This window comes from Vulpes lagopus, chromosome 12 (genome assembly GCF_018345385.1).
Source record: "Vulpes lagopus strain Blue_001 chromosome 12, ASM1834538v1, whole genome shotgun sequence".
NCBI classification, from domain to species: domain Eukaryota; kingdom Metazoa; phylum Chordata; class Mammalia; order Carnivora; family Canidae; genus Vulpes; species Vulpes lagopus.
Window position 1 is genome coordinate 34,365,508 of NC_054835.1, and position 20,747 is coordinate 34,386,254.

General features: G+C 42.0%; 2 protein-coding genes and 1 pseudogene across 13 annotated transcripts in view; 2 read left to right on the forward strand and 1 right to left on the reverse strand.

The window, feature by feature from the left end:
• UTP18 (UTP18 small subunit processome component) overlaps positions 1 to 11,443 on the reverse strand; it is a 43,802-nt gene extending 32,359 nt beyond the window's left edge. Inside the window, exons 1-4 of the mRNA XM_041724884.1 lie at positions 10,961 to 11,443; positions 8,235 to 8,347; positions 7,050 to 7,148; positions 657 to 724 (exon numbers count right to left, since the gene is read on the reverse strand). Coding sequence (XP_041580818.1) covers positions 657 to 724; positions 7,050 to 7,148; positions 8,235 to 8,347; positions 10,961 to 11,299 — 619 coding nt within the window. The 5' untranslated portion in view covers positions 11,300 to 11,443. The remainder of the gene's footprint in view (positions 1 to 656; positions 725 to 7,049; positions 7,149 to 8,234; positions 8,348 to 10,960) is intronic.
• On the forward strand, positions 9,465 to 9,831 carry LOC121473022 (annotated as a pseudogene).
• Positions 11,444 to 11,632: 189 nt separating the features above from the next.
• Positions 11,633 to 20,747, forward strand: part of MBTD1 (mbt domain containing 1) — a 68,155-nt gene continuing 59,040 nt past the window's right edge. For 2 of the 12 annotated variants that reach the window (XM_041724876.1, XM_041724873.1), the window contains exons 1-2: positions 11,633 to 11,770; positions 12,708 to 12,771. Coding sequence is in view for 5 of the 12 variants with exons in the window: in XM_041724868.1 (XP_041580802.1) it covers positions 12,035 to 12,055 (21 nt within the window). In the remaining 7 variants the exon portion in view is untranslated. Of the gene's footprint in view, positions 11,771 to 11,791; positions 12,056 to 12,707; positions 12,772 to 20,747 lie in introns of those variants that run through there. The other 10 variants (XM_041724868.1, XM_041724869.1, XR_005983073.1 and 7 more) reach the window with 7 other exon arrangements.

Below are 20,747 nucleotides of genomic sequence, written 5' to 3' on the forward strand. Positions count from 1 at the left end.
AAAGGACAGAGCAGTTATAATATAACCAAACTTAAAACCTGGAGTTGAGGGATCCCTGGGTGGCACAGCGGTTTGGCGCCTGCCTTTGGCCCAGGGCGCGATCCTGGAGACCCAGTATCAAATCCCACGTCGGGCTCCCGGTGCATGGAGCCTGCTTCTCCCTCTGCCTGTGTCTCTGCCTCTCTATCTCTCTGTGACTATCATAAATAAATAAAAATTAAAAAAAAAAAAAAAACAAACCTGGAGTTGAAAAATGGGTCTTTACAAAGTGACTGATCATCTGGGCCTGACCTGACATGTGCTCCCCAGATATCTTATTTCCTAGTACACAGCTAGATTAGCTGCCAATGTCTTCAGAAGGGCTCTGACTGAAGAATAAGTCATTTTTCCTTAACCCTATGCCATAATGCAACATAATTCATAAAACTCACCCATTGCTGTCCATACAACAGAGAACATGCAACTAAATGGTCTTATACTATTGTAAAAGAGCTTCCCTCAGAGAATTGGTAGACTTCGAAACCAAACACTTACAGGAGAGGGAAAAAAAGACATATTTGAAACACCAGGTTTTAATCAGCCTCATGAGAAAGCTCATGTAACAGAACAGCAACACAGATTTATTTACTAACTTAAACAGAGTTATCAATACTCACCTTCTAAAGATGTTTTCTGCTTGTTAGTCTCTGCCCAGGCAGGTACTCCGCCCATGGCATGCTGGAATCTAAGCAAAAATACAAAGATGAAATTTTGTGTTAACTAAAAAATGTTCACAAAGCTTGAGAGATTTAAAGTGTATAGATTAGCTCACCCTTGAGAACATGCATAGAATCTGTGCCAAAGAAATTATGATCTTTAAGAACAGAAGGGCTACTTGCAGAGAATAGGCTTGTTTACATGGGAAACTTCTATGAACTTCTAACCATATAAACTAGTCTTAGATTTAGGACACCTGGATACATATTTGTTAATTATTTTTGTCTAGTTACATGTCTGTTTATTTGCTCATATCAACATATCTCAGATCTTAGGACTAAGTAAAGAACTCTGCTTATGGCTATAAACCAATGCTACAGTAATAGAGCACATGGTAAAACAGGTCTAAAAATAAAAGACCAGGTTGGTAAAAATATACAAAACACAATCACATATCCTTCGAATAAAATTGCAGCAATTCACTCTGAAAAAAGTTAAGTTTTAGGAGAAGCGTAAGAAGCATATTCTTAAAGACTGGTTTCTGGAAGAGTACAGAGAGTCATTCTGTTTGATAGAGAAGTGCAGGCAAAGCTACCAAACTCAACCCACTGGCCATAAACAACTAGAAAACTGGATAAAATATATGAAACTGTTTTCAGAAATTGGACAACAAACAACATAAGACTGTGATCGCTGAGAGAAACGAAATAACAAGGTGGCGCTGCCATCCCAAGATTTGCCTCCCAGGGAGGCAATTTTTTGAGACCCTGGCACACAACCAAAGAGAAAAAGACTTGAAAGAGGCGGAGACAAATGAAAGTTGAGAGGCAATAGACAACAGAAGAGGAAAAAAAAGAGCCTAGGTGGTTCAGCAGGTTGGGTGACCGACTCTTGATTTCAGCTCAGGTCATGATCACACAGTTGTGAGTTCAAGTCCCACAGTGGAGCTCCATACTGGGTGTAGACCCTACTTCAAAATAAGAAAAAAAAAAAAATTAAAGAAAGGATTTACCTTAAAAAAAATAATAAATACGGGACGCCTGGGTGGCTCAGTCGCTGAGCATCTGCCTTTGGCTCAGGGGGTGATCCCACAGTCCCAGGGTAGAGTCCCGCATCAGCCTCCCTACAGGGAGTCTGCGTCTCCCTCTGCCTGTGTCTCTGCCTCTCATGAATAAATAAAATCTTAAAAAAAAAAAAATTAAAAATTGGGGATCCCTGGGTGGCTCCGCAGTTTAGCGCCTGTCTTTGGCCCAGGGCGCGATCCTGGAGTCCCGGGATCGAGTCCCACGTCGGGCTCCCAGCATGGATCCTGCTTCTCCTTCTGCCTGTGTCTCTGCCTCTCTCTCTCTCTTTCTCTCTCTCTCTCTCTATGTCTATGAATAATAAATAATTTTTTTAAAAAAATTTAAAAATTAAAATTAAAAAAAAAAAAGGCACTTGTGTGGCTTAGTTGATTAGGCATCTAACTCTTGATCTCAGCTCAGCTCTTGATCTCAGGGTCATGAGTTCAAGTCCCACACTGGGCTCCCTACTGGGCATGGAGACTACTTGAAAGAAAGGGGAAAAAAAAGCTCCAAAAATCTGCACAGGGGTCCACACACATTTTTGCTGAATACTAAGCTGAACATTCACAGGATGAAACTCCATGAGGTCCAGCAAAGAACCCTAGGGAGCTGGCAGATAAACAACACCAGAGTTTAGACACTTGAGTTCCAACCAGCCAAGGGAAGGTCCTTTTGGAAACTCAGGTCATTTAGCAGAGATAGCAGAAAGGGCGTATCTCAGAAATGGGGGTCTAAATCAGCCTACAGTAGATGCTACTCTGCAACAAAACTAAAAACCAGTCCTAAAAGTATTAAATTGATCCCCAAGCCAATTAATTGCCCCCGATACAGAATCATTAAAAGTACTCATTCATTCAACACTCATTAAAAAGCAAAAATCAAAATCCAGACCCTGATCAACTTAACATTCACACTGCCTAAAATCCAATCAAAATTTCTAGACATGCAGAAAAGCAGAAAAACATGAGCCATAACCAGTAGAAAAGTCAGTCATCAGAAAGACACAGAAAAGACACACTTGACAAAATTAGCATACAAGGACTTTCAAAGAGTGAACACAAATATACTTAAGTATTTAAAGAGATTATAAGCGTAATAAAAATAGGAACAAAGCAAGACAAAAGGTCTCATGCTAAAAAGATTTTCTCTCAAGCTGAAAAATATACTTGAAATACAGATTCAAATGAATTTAACAATTCAAAAGACCACATACCATATGATTTCGTTTATGTTTATGTTCTGGAAAAAGGAAATTTGTTAAGAAAAAACAGACCAGTTGGTTGTCAGAAACTAAAAAATTAAAAGTTGAGGAGAGAGCATGGACTACAGAGGCATAAGAGAAGTTTCTGGTGGTGATGGCCATGTTCCGTATCTTAATTCCTTAATTGTGTTTACATGACTGTATGTGTTTAACACAACTGACAGAAAAATACTTTAAGAGGGTGTATTTAGCCCTGTGTAAATTATACCTCAATAAACCTGCTTTAAAAAAGTTAGTGAGGGACACCTGGGTGGCTCAGCAGTTGGGTGTCTGCCTTTGGCCCAGAGCGTAATCCTGGAGTCCCAGGATCAAATCCCACATCGGGCTTCCTGCATGGAGCCTGCCTCTCCCTCTGCCTATTGTCTCTGCCTCTCTCATTAATAAATAAAATCTTTAAAAAAAAAAAAAAAAAAGTGAGTGACAGGGGCACCTGAGTGGCTCAGTTGGTTATACATCTGCCTTTTGGCTCAGGTCATGATTCTGGGATCCTGGGATGGAGCCCCACATCAGGCATCCGGCTCAGCATGGAGTCTGCTTCTCTCTCTCCCACCCACCCCCACCGGCTCATACTCTCTCTCTCTCTAATAAATGAATGAAAGAAAGAAGGAAGGAAGGAAGAAAGGAAGGAAGGGAGGAAGAGAGGGAGGGAGGGAGGGAAGTGTGTGATGGGGCACATGGGTGACTCAGTCAGTTGAGTATACAACTCTCGGTTTTAGCTCAGGTCATGATCTCAGGGTCATGAGTTTGAGCCCTGTGTCAGACTGGGCTCAGTGTGGAGTATGCTTGAGATTCTCTCCCTCTTCCTCTGCCCCTTCCCCAACTCACACTCTCTGAAATAAATAAAGCTTTAAAAAAAAAAAAAAAACTGAGGTATACCTGGGTAGTTCAGTGGTTGAATGTCTGCCTTCAGCTCAGGGAGTAATCCCAGAGTTCCAGGATCAAGTCCCACATTGGACTCCCTGCGAAGAGCCTCCCTCTCCCTCTGCCTAGGTCTCTGTCTCTCTCTGTCTCTCTCATAAATAAATAAAACCTTTTAAAAAAATTAAAAATTGAAAAAAAGTGATAGGTGACAGTGCAATGAATCTATACGAATACAAAAAAAGTTGTCAAGGGACGCCTGGTAGTTCAGTGTCTGCCTTCAGCACAGGGCGTGATCCTGGAGTCCCAGGATAGAGTCCCACATCAGGTTCCCTGCATGGAGCCTGCTTCTCCCTATGCCTATGACTCTGCCTCTCTCTGTGTGTCTCTCATGAATAAAATAAAATCTTTAAAAAAAAAAAAAGAGTATGTCAAAACTAGTAAAAATTCTTATTAATTTTTTTAAAGTAGGATCTAAGTCCAGTGTGGGACCTGAACTCATGACTTCGAGATCAAGAGTCACATGCTCTACTGGCTGAGCCAGCTGGGTGCCCCTAAAAATTTTGAGTTTTAAATGTTTTTAGGGGAATCTGGGTGACTCAGTTGGTTAAGTGTCTGCCTTTGGCTCAGGTCATGATCCTGCAATTCCAAGATGGAGTCCCACATCAGGCTGCCTGCTCAGTGCGGAGTCTGCTGCTCTTATTTCTCTGCTCCTCCCCTTACTTATTATGCCCTCTCTCTTTCACTTACTCTCAAACAAATAAAATCTTTAAAAATACAAAAACAAAATGTTTTTATCCACAACTATATAGTCAACTCATCTTCAAAAAAGGAGAATTTCTAATAAAATACAGTCTCTTCAACAAATAGTGCTGAGTAAACTGGACAGCAACATGCAGAAGAATGAAACTGGATCACTTCTTTACACCATCCACAAAAATAAATTCAAAATGTATAAAAGACCTAATGTGAGACAGGAAATCATCAAAACCCTAGAGGAAAACACAGGCAGTAACTTTTTTAACCTCAACCACAGCAATTTTTTTACTAGAGACAAGGGAAACAAACACAAAAATGAACTACTGGGATCTCATCAAGATAAAAAGTTTTTGCACGACAAAGTAAGCAATCAACAAAACTAAAAGGTAGCCTGTGAAATGAGAGATATTTGCAAATGACATATCCAATAAAGCAATAGTATCCAAAAATCTGTAAGGAACTCACCAAACTCAACACCCAAAAAACAAATAATCCAGAAGACAGGAACAGACACTTTTCCAAAGAAGACATCCAGACAGCTAACAGACATATGAAAAATTGTTCAACATCACTCATTATCAGGAAAATATAAATAAAAACCATGATGAGATACCATCTCACACCTGTCAGAATGGCTAAAATTAACAACACAGGAAACAACAGACGTTGAGAAAGAGATGTGGAGAAAGAGGAATCTTCTTGCACTGTTGGTGGGAATGCAAACTGGGGTAAGCGACTCTGGAAAATAGTATGGAGGTTCCTCAAAAGATTAAAAACAGAACTACCCTATGATCCAGCAATTGTATTATTAGGAATTTACCCAAAAGATACAGATTCAAAGGGGGTACAAACCTGCCAACATTTATGGTAAAATTATCAACAATAGCCCAACTATGGAAAGAGCTCAAGTGTCCATCAACTGATGAATGGAAAAAGAAGATGTGGTATATTTATACAATTGAATATTACTCAGCCATCAAAAAGAATAAAATCTACCGTTTACAATAATGCAGTATATTAACACAGTGTACTATGCTAAGTGAAATCAATCCAAAAAAAACAAATACCATATGACTTCACTCATATGTGTAATTTAGGAAACAAAAGAAATAAACTTTGGGAAGGGGAAAGACAGAGAAAAGGAAAAAAACCGTAAGAGACTCTTAAAGATAAAACAAACAGGGTTGATAGAGGTGGGTAGGGGATGAGCTAAATGGGTGATGAGCAATAAGGAGGACACTCGTAATGAATACTGGGTGTTATGTACAAGTGATGAATCACTAAATGCTACCCTGAAACTGTATGTTTACTAACTTGAATTTAAAATATTGAAAGAAAAAAAGTATTTCTGAAGATCTGTAAATGTGAATTGGAAGAATCAGGATGGGGATCCCTGGGTGGCTCAGCAGTTTAGCGCCTGCCTTTGGCCCAGGGCACGATCCTGGAGTCCCGGGATCGAGTCCCGCGTCGGGCTCCCGGCATGGAGCCTGCTTCTCCCTCTCCCTCTGCCTGTGTGTCTGCCTCTCTCTCTCTATGTCTATCATAAATAAATAAAACCTTTAAAAAATAAAAAAATAAATAAAATAAAAAAGGAAGAATCAGGATGAAATCTTTTAATTTGATTTCTCTCTTTTAAAGAGAAAAATGGTTTTTTTTTTTTTAATTTTATTCATTTATTTGAAGGGGAGGGGGGGAGTGCTTACAAGGTGGGTAGGGGGAACAGAGAGGAAGAAGCAGACTACCCTCTCAGTGCAGAGCCCAACACAGGGCTCGATCCCGGACTCTGAGATCACAACCTGAGCCGAAGTCCAATGCTTAAAAGACTGAGCCACCTAGGTACCCCCATGAAATCATTATTTTAAAATACACATCCAGGACGCCTGGATGGCTTAGCAGTTGAGTGCCTGCCTTCGGCTCAGGGCATGATCCTGGAGTCCTGGGATCAAGTCCCACATCGGGCTCCCTGCATGGAGCCTGTTTCTCTCTCTGCCTGTGTCTCTCATGAATAAATAAATAAAATCTTTAAAAAAATAATAAAATACACATCCATTTCCCAGCTTTGTTCAACTAAAGGAGCCTAGAAAGAGCCTATGGGGAAAAAAAAAAAAAAAAAGAGCCTATGGGAAAGAGATGATTTACCATAAACAAATAAATGAGCAAGCAAGCGCTATTATCGCTGATTATATGTGGATGGTAGGATTCCAAGAGTCTCCAAAATTCTTTTGTATTTGTATTCACTCTCCCTCCAAAATACTAAAACTTAACCATTTCTTCCAGTAGCAATGTTCTCACTACTTCAAAATGGAAATCGCACTGCCCAAGAAACTGTTATAACCAAAGATTCAGTGAATCCAAATAGACCAATGACTATAAGTTAAAGCTTGGTAAATTATATGGAAAAGGACACTTACTCTTCCTTCAGTCTCTTTTGAAGCTTGTCTTTTGAAAGTTGGCTTTCACTGGTATTTTTCATCATATCTTTCCGAAACCTATTGTTCATCATGTCAACCCTATTAAAAACAGAACAGTATGCTTAAAATTACTAACTTTAAAGATGTCAGAATTGTTCCCTTTAATAATTTAAGAACACATTTAATCAAATATAGGTCAAGATTTGCAAGGTCTGGAATATCAAATACACATTATTTTTTTAAAAAGATAAACACATAATAAAGAATGCTCTGAAAAAATACCAATACTTAATGAAAAAAAACACACAAATTAAGTACTTATTTCTTGCCCATTAAACTGGCAAAGTCTGAAAAAAGATAAGCATTGTTTATGAGAATGGAGTGAAATGCACACCATTCAATGGGAAGGTAAACTGGGAGAACCTCACGGTCTGGCAGTTCTTATCAAGAATCTTATATGTGCCTATACCCTTTAAGTAATTCTACCTCAGAACATCTTTCTTATAGAAATAAATATAAAGCAGAAGGTTTATGCAGAAAAATGCTTGTCTCAGTATCAACTTACTAAAGGGAAAAATGGGAAATCTTTTCTGACAATACCTATGTAAATTACAGTTAATTCAAATAATAGACTATAATCTATCCATTTAAAAACATTTATAAATGATTTTATTCTTAAGTGAGGGAGAAATGCTTACAAGATACATTCTCATCCCTTAAAAGTACAACATTGAGTGTGCCAGTTTTTCTGCCTTTTCTGTTTCAGACATTGTGCTAAGAGCTCTGCATACACTATTCCACTTAATCTCAAGAGCCTTCTGATATTACTATTATTACCTCCGTTCAAAAAAGAAAAGGCAGGTTCCAAACTTGCCCTTGGTCACTTAGGAACTGGTCAAATTAAAAGGCAAACTCAAATGTGACAGCAAACACTATGCTTTCTTTGCTACTGAATGAAGTATACAAGAGAAGAGAGCAGGAGAGAAGAATGCCAACATGTTAACAGCAGTTCTCCCTTGGGGTGGGTTTATGAATGACCTTTTCTTTCCTCTGCTTTACAGTATTTTTCAAATCTTCATGTAATCAGAATGTAGTAAATCACAACAAAGAGAACTTCTTTAAAACTTGCAAAATAACTTTTGAAGTATCCAGAGATATTCTGTGAGGAAAAACTAGGCAACCTACATTTCATCATCTTCATCCTCTTCATCCACCCAAACCGGCTTCTTTTGAAATAGAAAATTATCTTTTGGTTCCTTCTCTGTTTCCGAATCATCTGAGTCTTCCTGTGCTTGAACCTAGGAGACAAAATGCCCTCAAGCACTGAGTTTTTCCAGCAGACAACACACCTTACAGTTAGAGGTCTTGTAGAATGCTTTGTAGGCCCTCTTATCGAATAATGGGACAGAATGCTACCACAGCAAATGCTGGCGGCAGAAGAGAAAAAAAAAGATTAGAGAAAGGTACCATACGCTGGACAGGTAGGTAGGACCAACAGTCACGGAGAGAAAGCTGACATGCTGAAAGCAAAGGACCAAGTAAGGCAAGAACAAAAGGTTAAGTTGACAGATAAGAAAAGGAGCAGGAAAAATCCTGGAACTACAGAAATCACGGGATCCAGAGCAGACTAGTATCAAAAATCATGACTAGCATTTCACATTCTTAGACCTACCTCTTCTCCATTGCTCCATCACCATTTTTGACACCCTACCTTAAGAAAACTTATACCTGACTGTCAAACCTAAATCTAGATCACAGGGATGCCCGGGTGGCTCAGCGGTTAAGCGTCTGCCTTCAGCCCAGGGCATGATCCTGGAGACCCAGGATCGAGTCCCCACATCGGGCTCCCTGCATGGAGCCTGATTCTCCCTCTGCTTCTGCTGTATCTCTGCCTCTCTCTGTGTCTCTCTCATGAATAAAGAAAATCTTTTAAAAATGTAAATAAATAGGGATCCCTGGGTGGCGCAGCGGTTTGGCGCCTGCCTTTGGCCCAGGGCGCGATCCTAGAGACCCGGGATCGAATCCCACGTCAGGCTCCCGGTGCATGGAGCCTGCTTCTCCCTCTGCCTGTGTCTCTGCCTCTCTCTCTCTCTGTGTGTGTGTGTGACTATCATAAATTAAAAAAAAAAAAAAAAAAAATTTTTAAATAAAAAAAAAAATGTAAATAAATAAATAGATCTAGATCACAGAATACTCCCAGATGTGAGCTTGAGCTTTCCCAAAGACTACTAATACATGTCAAAATATTTTCCTGCGGAGTCTCTTGGCTCCGCTCCCGTTGTCGGTAGCTTGCGAGATTTCGCAGACACCTCCCTTTTTCCTCTGGGCCTACACGCCATGCAGAGGGAGGAAGACCCGGGAAACTTCTGGGCCATGTGAGCCATGGCCACGGCCACATAGACAAGCACCGGAAGCACCCCGGAGGCCGGCATGCATCATCACTGGATCAACTTCAACAAATATCACCCAGGTTACTTTGGAAAAGTCGGTATGAGACATTACCACTTAAAGAGGAACCAGAGCTTCTGCCCAACTGTCAACCTTGATAAAGTGTGGACCTTAGTCAGTGAGCAGACACGGGTTAAAGGCTGCCAAAAACAAGACTGGAGCTGCTCCTATTATCCATGTGGTGCGATCGGGCTACTACAAAGTTTTGGGAAAGGGAAAGCTCCCAAAACAGCCTGTCATCGTGAAGGCCAAATTCTTCAGTAAAAGAGCTGAGGAGAAGATAAAGGGTGTGGGGGACCCCTGCGTTCTAGTAGCTTGAAGCCACAGAGGGGGAGATTCATTAAATGCCAACAAGTGCTTTTCAAAAAAATATATACATATATTTTCTTGCTGGTCTATTACCAACCTATGATCCCTCAAAGTCCAATAAACCCCACCTCACCCAGACTCTTCCTTCTCTTGACTGTGAAACTGTCCCACAGGCCAGCAGCTTTCCAGTAACAGTTCTCTATCTCCCAAGGGGATTTTTGCAGCTTCCCTCATTACCCCCCACAGGAGGTAATGACGATCAATGGACACTGGCCACTTTCTAGGCCCGCATTCATCTACCAAACAGTATTGCCTTGAGGCTTTGCTTGGCCATCCTATGTAAAATTTCACCTGTCCTACATACACTCATCTTCCTTTCCCCAATGCTTTCATTTTCCTTCTCTTCCGCACTCATCACTGACGTCCTTGCATTTTACTTTATCTTCTTCTTCTGCCACTAGTACACATGCTCCAAGAGAGCGAGGGATTTTTGTCTGGTTTTGTCCATTGTTGTGTCTCCTCCATTGCCTAGAAGGATGCCTGGAACTCCCTGTCTTGGGAGAAAAGCCAGGTAAGGCGTAAAAGGGATAACTTAAAGTGTCCCCAAAAAGTGATTAAAATACATGGGGAAAAGGGGGATGATAAAAAGCACGCGGGGCTTTCACGGCCAGGAAAAGGACGTGGCCCCCCAGCAGACTAACAGCGATCTGGTGAATAAATATGCACGATCGTTTTCAAAAGTTGGCGAGCCAGCCACTGGAGAAGCTGTTTTAAAACGCACATTCGGATCCCACAGCTCCCGAATCACAGCAAGGCAGGGGATCGAACGACCACGAGGAAAGAAACACTGGGTTTGGGGAGAGAGACTAGCGGGACCGAGCCGCGAAAAACGCTCTCGACTGCCGCGGGCCACGCGTACGCGCCGGGCGCCTGCTGAATACCGGGCGGGGGCGCTCCGCGGGGGCGGGGAAAGGCGAGGTCTCCGCCCAGCCGAGGTCGGCAGCCCCGCAGCCGCCGGCGCCCGCGTTCCCCGGCGCTCGCCGACCTGAGCGCGCCCGGCGCCGCAGGTCGCCCAGGCTCCGCCCCCGGAGGCTCGCCGCCCACCGCGCGCCCCGCCCGAGCGCGCCCAGCCCGCGCGCCGCGGCCTCCCTCACCCGCGAGCCCTGCAGACGCCGCAGCAACACGTCCTCGTCGTCCTCGACGTCGCCGAACACCAGCTCCTCCAGGCACCGCTCCACGGCCGGCTTGTCCTCCTCCAGCGCCAGGCGGTTCCGCTGCCGGAGCCGTCTCTCCTCCTCCGCCGCGACTGCGATCGCAGCGGCCGCTGCGCTCGGCCGGGCCGGCGGTTTCCGCTGGGATGAAGGAGCAGCCTTGCGGGGCGGCCCGCCCGGCCCTGCTGCGGCTCTCCGGTCCGGCTTCTTTCGGCTCCTCCGGTCCAGCCTCGCCCCGGTTCTCCGGTCCGGTCTCGTTCGGCTTCTACGTTCCGGCGGCATCGCTGGGCTTGGGAAGAAACGCAGGCGCTCACGTGGAGCCTCGCTGCGCGTGCGCCGACGCGGTGCGTTTGCCGCGGCCGCCGAGGCCCCGCGGGGTGGGAAGGAGCCTGCGCGGCCCGCTAGCACGTGACCAGCACTCTCTCCCTACGTAACGCCCACTCCCCTCCCCAGCCCCTCCCCGTAGGGGAGTTCCTCCGGGAGGACCAATCTTCCGGGTGGAGGGGGAAGCGGCGTGACCGGAGTGGAAATTTTTTTCCAACACAACTTCGCAGCTGCAACTGATTGAAAGGAACGCAGGAAAGCCGCAGTGTCAGCTGGGATGACTGAATGAAACTTCTGCTCCTCTTCCTGACTTGCTAGCCACTCGACCTCCCTCCAGCCGCGGTGGCCTCTCCCACCCCCTCGTCTTGGTACGGCCCTTGGAGTACGGAGCCTGCAGAGGGTCCCACGCTGGAGGAGCGAGAGAGGAGGGTATGTAGGGAAGTGGGCCAATCGGGGCGCGGGTCACGGCGCAGGCGCGCTGGGGAGGGAGGGCTATGCTAATGTTGTTGATATCCTGGGGCCACCCGAGTTAAAGGGGGGAAATCCGGGGGCTGCCGCAGCCGCCGCCGGTCTGGGCCCAGCGGGGACCCCCCTGTAGTCGCCGTAGTCCCAGGGAGAGGCGCCTGCCCCCAGCTCGGGGAGGGGGCGCCGCGGGCCCGGGGAGCACGGACAACCCCTACCCATGAGGCCCTGATGGAAAACACAAAGGATCTGGTGAGAGCCGAGCGCGGCAGCCGCTTTGTGTGCCAGGTGGGGGGGACGCCTGCAGCTCCCCGACCCCAGGAACCCCTGCAGCTCCTTGACCTCGCTCCCAGGCCTGCTTCTCCATCCCACGCCCCCTCAACCTCCAGAGTGCCCCTCCCCCTACCGGCCGTTAAACGATTCGGGGGGGTTCCCCTCCCCCCGCCCCTTCAGCCCCCGGACTCGGCGGGGTTCCCTCCACTCCCTTCACTCTCTGGGAGAAAAATCTTAGAAGAAAGTTTTTCCCCTGCGTCCCGCCCCCCCCTCCCCCCCTTCAGCTCTGGCTGGTGGGGGGAGGGAGGATGGATTTGAGACTTTTCCTTTTTTAGCCGTCCAGGGTGGGAGAGTGGAGTCCTCCCTTGGCCCGGGGAGGGGGGGCCTAGTTGGGGGCTTTGCGGGGAAAGGTGCCTCTCCGCTCCGGGGCGAGCGCCGCGAGGCGTTTCGCACGTGGAGGTGGAAATACTGAAAGGGGGCGGGGTGGGCACGTGTGGGAGGGAGGGAGGGAGGGGTGGGAGTGGTGCTGGGGAAGCAGCCACCTGGGCCGCTCGTTTCAGAGGGTTCTAGGTCGGTGGGCTTTCGGGACCATGGCGTTCTCTCTTGTGAAATAAGAATCCTAACATTTCAGAGTCGGAAGAGACATTAGAGGTCACCCAAAGCAGCCGTCCCCTCTGCAGCCTCTCTGACAAGTGGTAGGTAGTCTGGCCTCTGCTTAAACCCTTCCCAACTCTGAGCGCTCTCTGCTGCCCAGGAAAAGCCCGCTCCGTTCGAACTGTTCGCCTCCCCTCATTAGACCCTTCAGTCTCATTCATGTCCTTGTGAAGTTGCTCCCTTTTTTACTTCTCAAATTTTCTCTCACATCCTCCTCACCCACCCACCGCTCATTGGCCTATATTTTGTGTGCCAGAAAAGAACAGCAGGGAAGTGGAGGAAGGGGGGGGTTGAGAGATAGTGAGGGCCAGCTGAAAACTTGGCTGGGTCATTTTCAGGTGCGCTGGCTTGTATGTTGATATTTTTCGACAGGAAGCTTGGGAATTACAGTCTGGGATTTCATGGCCGTTTTCTCTCACTTAGTGCATCTTTTCATAGGTAGAAAATTCAGCAGCATCTCTGTTTCTCTCTCAAAGCACATTTGCCTCTTGCCTAAATCGCTTTCCCTAAAGCTGCCTAAAATGGTCTTTTGGGGATAGTAGTGCTGAAGCTGTTAGAAGCATCTCCTGGTACAGACGCGGTCAGAACTGCCCCCACGCCTTGACCTGCGTCTTCCTTTCAAGCCTGGCGGCTTCCTTCTCAAGGTCCCTCCTTCACAATACTTTTCTTTCTTTATTTATTATTACTTTGTTTTGCAGTTCTTTTATGAGATTTGAAATTTTGGGAACACTTTTATATTTGCTTACAGTTTGCAATAGTTTTCATGTTCTTTACGTTAGTCTATGCCATTTATCACTCAGTAGTTGAGATAGTTCCATTTCTGCTGTTTTAAGTAAACGTTTTTCTGATGTTCTTCATTTGGTGAGCTGTGCTGCCTCCGAAAGTAGTTTTTTTGGCATAAGAATCCTCAGGGCACTTGTTTTTCTTCTTCCTAATATAGTGAAAAGTCAAGACATAACAGGTTAGATATAGAAGTAATGAATCAGGTCTAAAAGCCATAGAATAAATTTCCTTTTAAAATACCAGTCGTCTCTTTAAAATACTGAAACACATTTTTCTCTCTCTCCCCTCTCATGACTTAGAGACTCTAGCTGTGCTCTACCCTGCTTACTGAAACTGTGGTTTTTTTGTTTGTTTGTTTATGTCAACAACAATGAGTGTTTAGAAAGAAAATAGTCTTTTTTTTTTTGCACCATCTTTCTCTGAATAACAGGTAGCTTCTATTTATATAGACCCCATACTCAAGGCTTCTTGGTGCCTTGCAAATTATGGCAAAACTGTCTTGAATAAGTATTTGTAAGTATCTTGTGTGGGGCCATTTTTTCAACAATCCAGTTTTTAATTTTATAGAGTTTGACATCAATTTCATCTAAATCCAGTCACTAGAATTTAACATGGAAATCAATACTAGGTACTGAAAAAAACTATATGATTCTGTCTTTAAATTTTTAATTACCGTGAACTTCCAGGTTATTTTCCTGTTCACTTTAAACATGAACTGTCATGATTTAAGCTGACTGACTTAGAGACATTTGCATTCTGAACATACTAGACAGGAACAACTGGTTTTATTTTTAAAGAAGACACTGTTGTATTTTTTGTGACTGGTTATATGTTGACCTGATTAGACTCCCAACAAATCTTCCTACAGGTTCAGATGCTTCTAGTCCCTCAAATTGTTTGAAAATATAACATAGTCAAAAGAAGGTAGAGCTGTAGGGTTACAAGTGAAAACAACATATTAATGTCAAATACAAAACCACTAGATTACTGAAAGCCAAGAGTGCTCAGTGGTTTGAGTGACCACATTCTAAAATTAGAAAGTCACTATTTTTTGGTTGCTCCTTATTTCTTAATTTTCATATTTAAAATGTTTGCTGAATAAGAGGTCACCTTTTCACATTTAAATATTAAGGTAAGCCAGTTAAAATATAACATTAGTTTCAGGGTTTCGAGTGCAAGAGAAAGGTGAAAACATCAAGTCAATAGGAGAGGATGGAATTTTTTTAAGATTTTATTTATTTACTCATGATAGAGAGAGAGAAAGAGAGAGAGGCAGAGACACAGGCAGAGGGAGAAGCAGGCTCCATGCTGGGAGCCCGACGTGGGACTCGATCCCGGGACTCCAGGATTGCGCCCCGGGCGAAAGGCAGGTGCTAAACCACTGAGCCACCCAGGGATCCCCGAGGATGGAATTAAAATAGTTAAGATTTGCCTTCTAACACTAGGTTATTCATATCTGTCCAACACTAACCTTTAGTTTTATATAAAAATTGCAGATTGGTTTAGATTTAATCATGATTGTTTAATGACTGTTTTCTTTTTTTTTCTTTAAGACTTACACAAATTTAGACTTCTTTTTTTGCTGGAACCCACAAGAAAGAGTGGAAAGAAAATAATTCCCATTTGAAAAAGCCCAATTTGAGGTAGGATGAAATGATTAAGAGAGGTACTGGCCAACTAGGTTAGTGTTTCAATTCTGCCACTGACTAGCCTCACTGCACTTGTCAAATGAGATCCTAAGCCTCAGTCTTCTCATCTCAGAGTTGAAGGGCTGGTCTAGAATCAGCATTGTCCAAAAGAACTCCTTGCGGTAATAGGAATGTCTTATATGTGTGCTGTCCAGTATGTAGCAGCCGCTAGCCATATGTGGCTTTTGGGCACCTAAAATGTAGCTAGTGCAATTAAAAGACCCAGTTTTTTTTTTCTTTTAATTTAATCAGTGAAAATTTAAATAGCCACAGATCTGCCATGTTGGACATGCAGATATAGAAGAGTGCTTTCCAAGCTTACCTAATCATTAAAACCATCTCTTGGGGGTCTTGTAATAATACAGGACTCTCTTCTGGTGATTATCATTCAGTAGGTCTGCAGTGGGGCTTAGGACTCTGTTTTTAATGCATGCCCAAAGTTTTTATCAGATTGATCAGGGAAACACTGCATTTGAATATTTCTGAACTCCTTTCTAGTTCTCACTTTAGTGTTGACAACTTAAAGTTTAACGTAGTAGAAATAAGCTCTAGACAAAGTTGGCAAACTGGCCAGGCTCTCGCTGTGCTACCTCCTGACCTGTGATCTTAAGCAAGTTGCTTAAGCTCTTCAGGTGTCATCTTTCTCACCTACCTGTGGGCCAAGCTGCAGCCCTGCCTCATTCCCAGGGTTTCTGTAAACCAATCAGATATGATGACCAGCATATAAGAAATTGTGAGCTGGCATAAATGATACAGTATTAAGAGATGATCTCAAAATCCCTTTTTCCTTTTTCACTATACCTGTTACTACTTTTTATGGAATAGGTCACATACAATAACTTATTAATTCAGTAATTTTTTATTCCCCCAACTATTTGACCACTAGTTTCTAGTCTCTGTAGAGGACATGCATAGTAAATCTAGCCCTTTTTTGTATTTCTGTTGCTTAGCATAATCTGTCTATATTGCTCAATAAATATCGGATGGTATCATCTATTGCTTTACTTTTAGGTCTCAAAACTTTAGTTAGCTGGTCGCAAGATTATTGTATACAACAGAAAAATAACTCCCTTGTGTGTATGTATGTGTTTAATCCTATTTTAATTATTTTATTATTAATAGCCCATGATTTATTATTGTTTAGTGATAATCTGTCTTTTGCACAACCAGCTCCAAATATATTTTCAAAGACAGACACCAAGAGACTATCATCATCTTAGGTCCATGTTTTTAGGTTGTATCACACCTGTTTAACTTATTTTTTGCTGTGTTAACATATTAATAAGTGAGCTCATTTGATTGCTCAAACTACATTTGTACTACTGCAATTCCAGCCTTAGCATGAATTCTATTATTTGCCTTAGAGTAGATAGCTGATAATGATCTTAAAAACCCTCTTGGCCACTGCCTTTCAGGCTTAATTTTGACCCGGTCATCTTATTTTTAATTAGCTTTTCAGGTTCATACTTAAGGATTCATAGCTTTCTTTTGAAGAACTGAAAGCCCATCTGTGTGAATTACTTTATCATACATCCTGTGTAGTAAGTGATGTTTTCCTTATTTAGAAGAGAGGGAAACTGAGACCCAAGTAATTGTAACATCCAAAGAGTCATGATAGAACCAGAACTTGAACTCAAACGAATAGAAATGTGTACTTTTTGTATATCCAAGAAAAGCTTCCTTTTGCTCACTGTTGCTTTAAACTGTAGAATACTGTTGTGTGGAATACTGTCCTCTCCTGTTGTTCCTGGATATTTTTTTTTTGTTTCTTTGAGGGGGTTACTTATTATATTACTGCTTTCATTTCCTCTGATTGTATCATTCATGAATTTATTCTTTCACATTGGTTTTGTGGAAGACAAAAAACCAGTAATCCCAAATCCTCACCATTCATCTTCCTCTTAATAGTAAGCTGAAAAAGAAAGAAGGCATATCTATTAAGGCCAGTGAATTTTATCGCCATGCCAGACTGCTTTTCATCCTGATGGCAGAATGAGGAAAACCAGTAAGAGCTAAATAGCTCCTATTGAGTCCAGTCATCACATCTCTTAATTCATTTCGTTTTAACTTTGAGTGTACACAACCTTCAAATTCAAGGATTTAGGAAACTTATATTTCATGACTAATATAAAACCTGGAAAATCATGTGGGCCCCTATACTGCCCTATTGGTTTGGATGATGAGGAGCTGATTAATTTAGGATGAGTATTCATATTGAAATTATACTATTATTACTTGGTTGTGTATTCATGCTTGCATTTAGAATCTCAAATATTTTGTGTAAAATTTTTCCTAGAAAAGTCTTACATTTCAATTCCTTTGTAGATTTTATAGGGTACAAGATTCATCAGGGCAATAATTATAGCAGGGAAATGGAATTTTACTGTAATTTATGGTTTTTCCTTATATTTTGTCACTATAAAAACCTTTTTATTTTTTCACTAAAGAAATATTACACATTTGTTCTTTAAAAAAAGAAAATGAAAACCATAGAAAAATTAAAATTGTCCATTCTCACCCTGTTAATAGTTTAGCTGTTCCTCCTAGGATCTTCCTAAATGCATATATGAACGAAGATACATCAATCTGTGCATATGCCAGCATACATTGTTTCTTTTAATAAAAAGTGAGTCAAGCTATTCCTATTTTGCAATTTACTTTTTTCACTCAGTATCTTACCAATTACTAATGATTCCCCTACTGTTGGTTAGATTGCCTCCAGTTTCTCACTATCATGTTATCACTGCAAGAAACCTCTTTCCATATAGGTTCTTGTTTCCTATGGAGTATTTCTAAAGAACAGATTCCAGAAAGTGGAATTACATGGTCGAAAGGCATACTCTTGTGTTTTTTTTGTTTGTTTGTTTGTTTGTTTTTAAGATTTCACGACTAATGTCAAATTGCCTTCCTAGAAGATGGCATAAGTTTTCCTTCCTGTCAAGGATCTATCAGGACTATTTCACACATACATTTGCCATGCCAAATATCATCAATCTTTCCATTTTTATCAGTTTAATGAAGTTTTTAAGTATTTTATTTATTTGAGAGAGAGTGCATGAGTAGGGGGAAGGGCAGAGGGAGAAACAGAAGCAGACTCCCTGCTGAGTAGAGAGCCCAGGTCTCTGGCATCATGACCTGAGCCAAAGACAGACACTTAACCATCTGAACCCCAGGCACCCCACCAGTTTAATGAATTATTTATTTGAGAGAGAGCTAACACAAGTGACAGAGGGCAAAGGAAAAGGGAAAAGCAGACTCCCCACTGAGCAGGGAGCCTGATGGTCCCATGACCCCTGAGATCATGACCTGAGCCAAAGGCAGATTCTTAACCAACTGAGCCACCCAGGTACCCTAGTACTTTTAATTCTTTTAGGGTTTTTTTAACCTAGAATCCATCTCCATAATTCTAAGTATTAGGCATATATCACTCAGTATATGAATTCTAGATATTTTGAGTTCCTTTGTAATCCATATATTCCAAAGTATTAGGTGAGATTTCTCCTCCTGCAGTCATCCTATCACCTTCTACTCAAGGTCTTAAATAGTCACCTAACGTGATTTTACAGTTTTATTTTAAAGAGCAGTGTTCAAAAAGGCACATTACTTGAAGTAGTAGTTTTTGATCATTGCTATGTAAGCTTACAGAAGTTGGCCGACAGAACAATAAGAAAGGGAAAAAAAAAAAGAGAAAGGTTAAAATTTAACATTGGTCTAAGATTATTTTCTTGATTCATATTGCTAGTGTTCATTTTAGCTGTATGACCTTGGGCAACTTGCTTAGCTTTTTGGAGCCTCTGCTTCCTTATCTGTAAAATGGGAATAATAGTAGTTGTGAGGATTAAATGCATACTATACATTAAGTGCTTAGAATGTCCCTTGCACATACTGAGCGTCCTGTAAATTTATTAATTGTAAGAGACTATTTATTTATTTATTTATTTTAAAGATTTTATTTATTCATGAGAGACACAGAGAGAGAGGCAGAGACAAAGGCAGAGGGAGAAGCAGGCTCCATGCAGGGAGCCCGACGTGGGACTCGATCCCCGGCCTCCAGGATCACGCCCTGGGCTGAAGGCAGCGCTAAACTGCTGAACTACCCAGGCTGCCCTGTAAGAGACTTTTTACAAATTACTAGCAAAAATAGTCCAGTAAGACATTGTTGCAGAATTTATGAACTCCCATAGGACAAAACATGTTTCTGAGCCAAATTAGATGAAAATGAAGAAGATTTACTCTGGAAAACTATTAGATGATACAAAAGGTAAATCTGATGATAGGTAAAGTGTTTGAAAAAATGGCAAAACCATTATTTCTTTGATAGTAGTACTTAATTATGTATGTGTAGACTTCTAGTTTTGGAGAACATTGGCAGCAGCCTGATCCAATTTCCCCACGCACCTTTCTGTCAAGCTATAAGGCAAACAGAGCACGTATCCATCACACATCACCCATAATTCTTCAGCATTATGAAGAAACATTACCACAATCTTCAGATTATCTCTAAGAGAAATAAGTTAGATTCCATGAGCTCCTTCTACCCAATTCTTTGGATGTGAAGAGTGAGAGAAGGCTTAACAGATTCACTGATAGAGTTTAAGGCCACGAAAGACTTAGATGAAGCACAGATTATCACTTCCAAAAGAAAATCCAACACTTAAGTTCCAAAGTACTGAACATAGGTTTGAAATTTGGTAGTTTGCAGCTTTAGGCACAGAGAAAAGTTTAAAAGTAAGCAGTGCCAGAATTGGTAACTTAAGTTACAAGCAGTGCTTCATAGGAAAGGGGTGGAGACATGGCAGTGAAGAGAAACAAGGAAGAGGAGGAATTAACACTCCTTCAGAAAAAGAAAGAGAAAGTAAACTTAGAAGTGTTCTTGAGCCAGGAACTCTTGACCATGAAATGAATACAAACAGGAAAGAATGGACTACACATAGAACTACTGTAGGAAAAAAAGTAAATCAGAACATTTCAAGTAGTGGAAATCTTCCCCTCCCCCACCCAAAAAACATAAGAAAATTAACACAACAACACAAAATGAAATAAAACATCCTCAAACCCATGTTTGGAAATATGGGGAAAAAACCTTGAATCAGAAATATAAAACTAAGAACAGAAATGAACAAAAAAACAGGAAGAAATAAAATCAGAATAAACTCAGAAAAGAGAAGGCAAAACTCAGAAAGGAAGCTTAAGTTACAAAGGTTCCCATCAAACAGTAGATTCGAATGCAGATATAATAAAAGACATAGAAGAGAAGCAGGAAAGCAGTCAAGAGAATGAAAATGAGATTCTTTTTTAACTGACACTTTAAATGGAAGATGGGTCTAAAAAGTCTAATGTGTGCCCCCCCAAGAAGGAAAAAGAATAAAACTATAATATCCAAGAAAACTTTCTGGAAATAAATATCTAAGTCTATACATCAGAAGTTCATACCATGAATGTAAACTGCAGGACTTAAATGAAACAGAAAAATTCTCCAGGCTTCCAGGCCAAAATGATGAAAGTACCTTACAAGGGCCAGAGAAGCAGACTGGTATCCAGTTTGT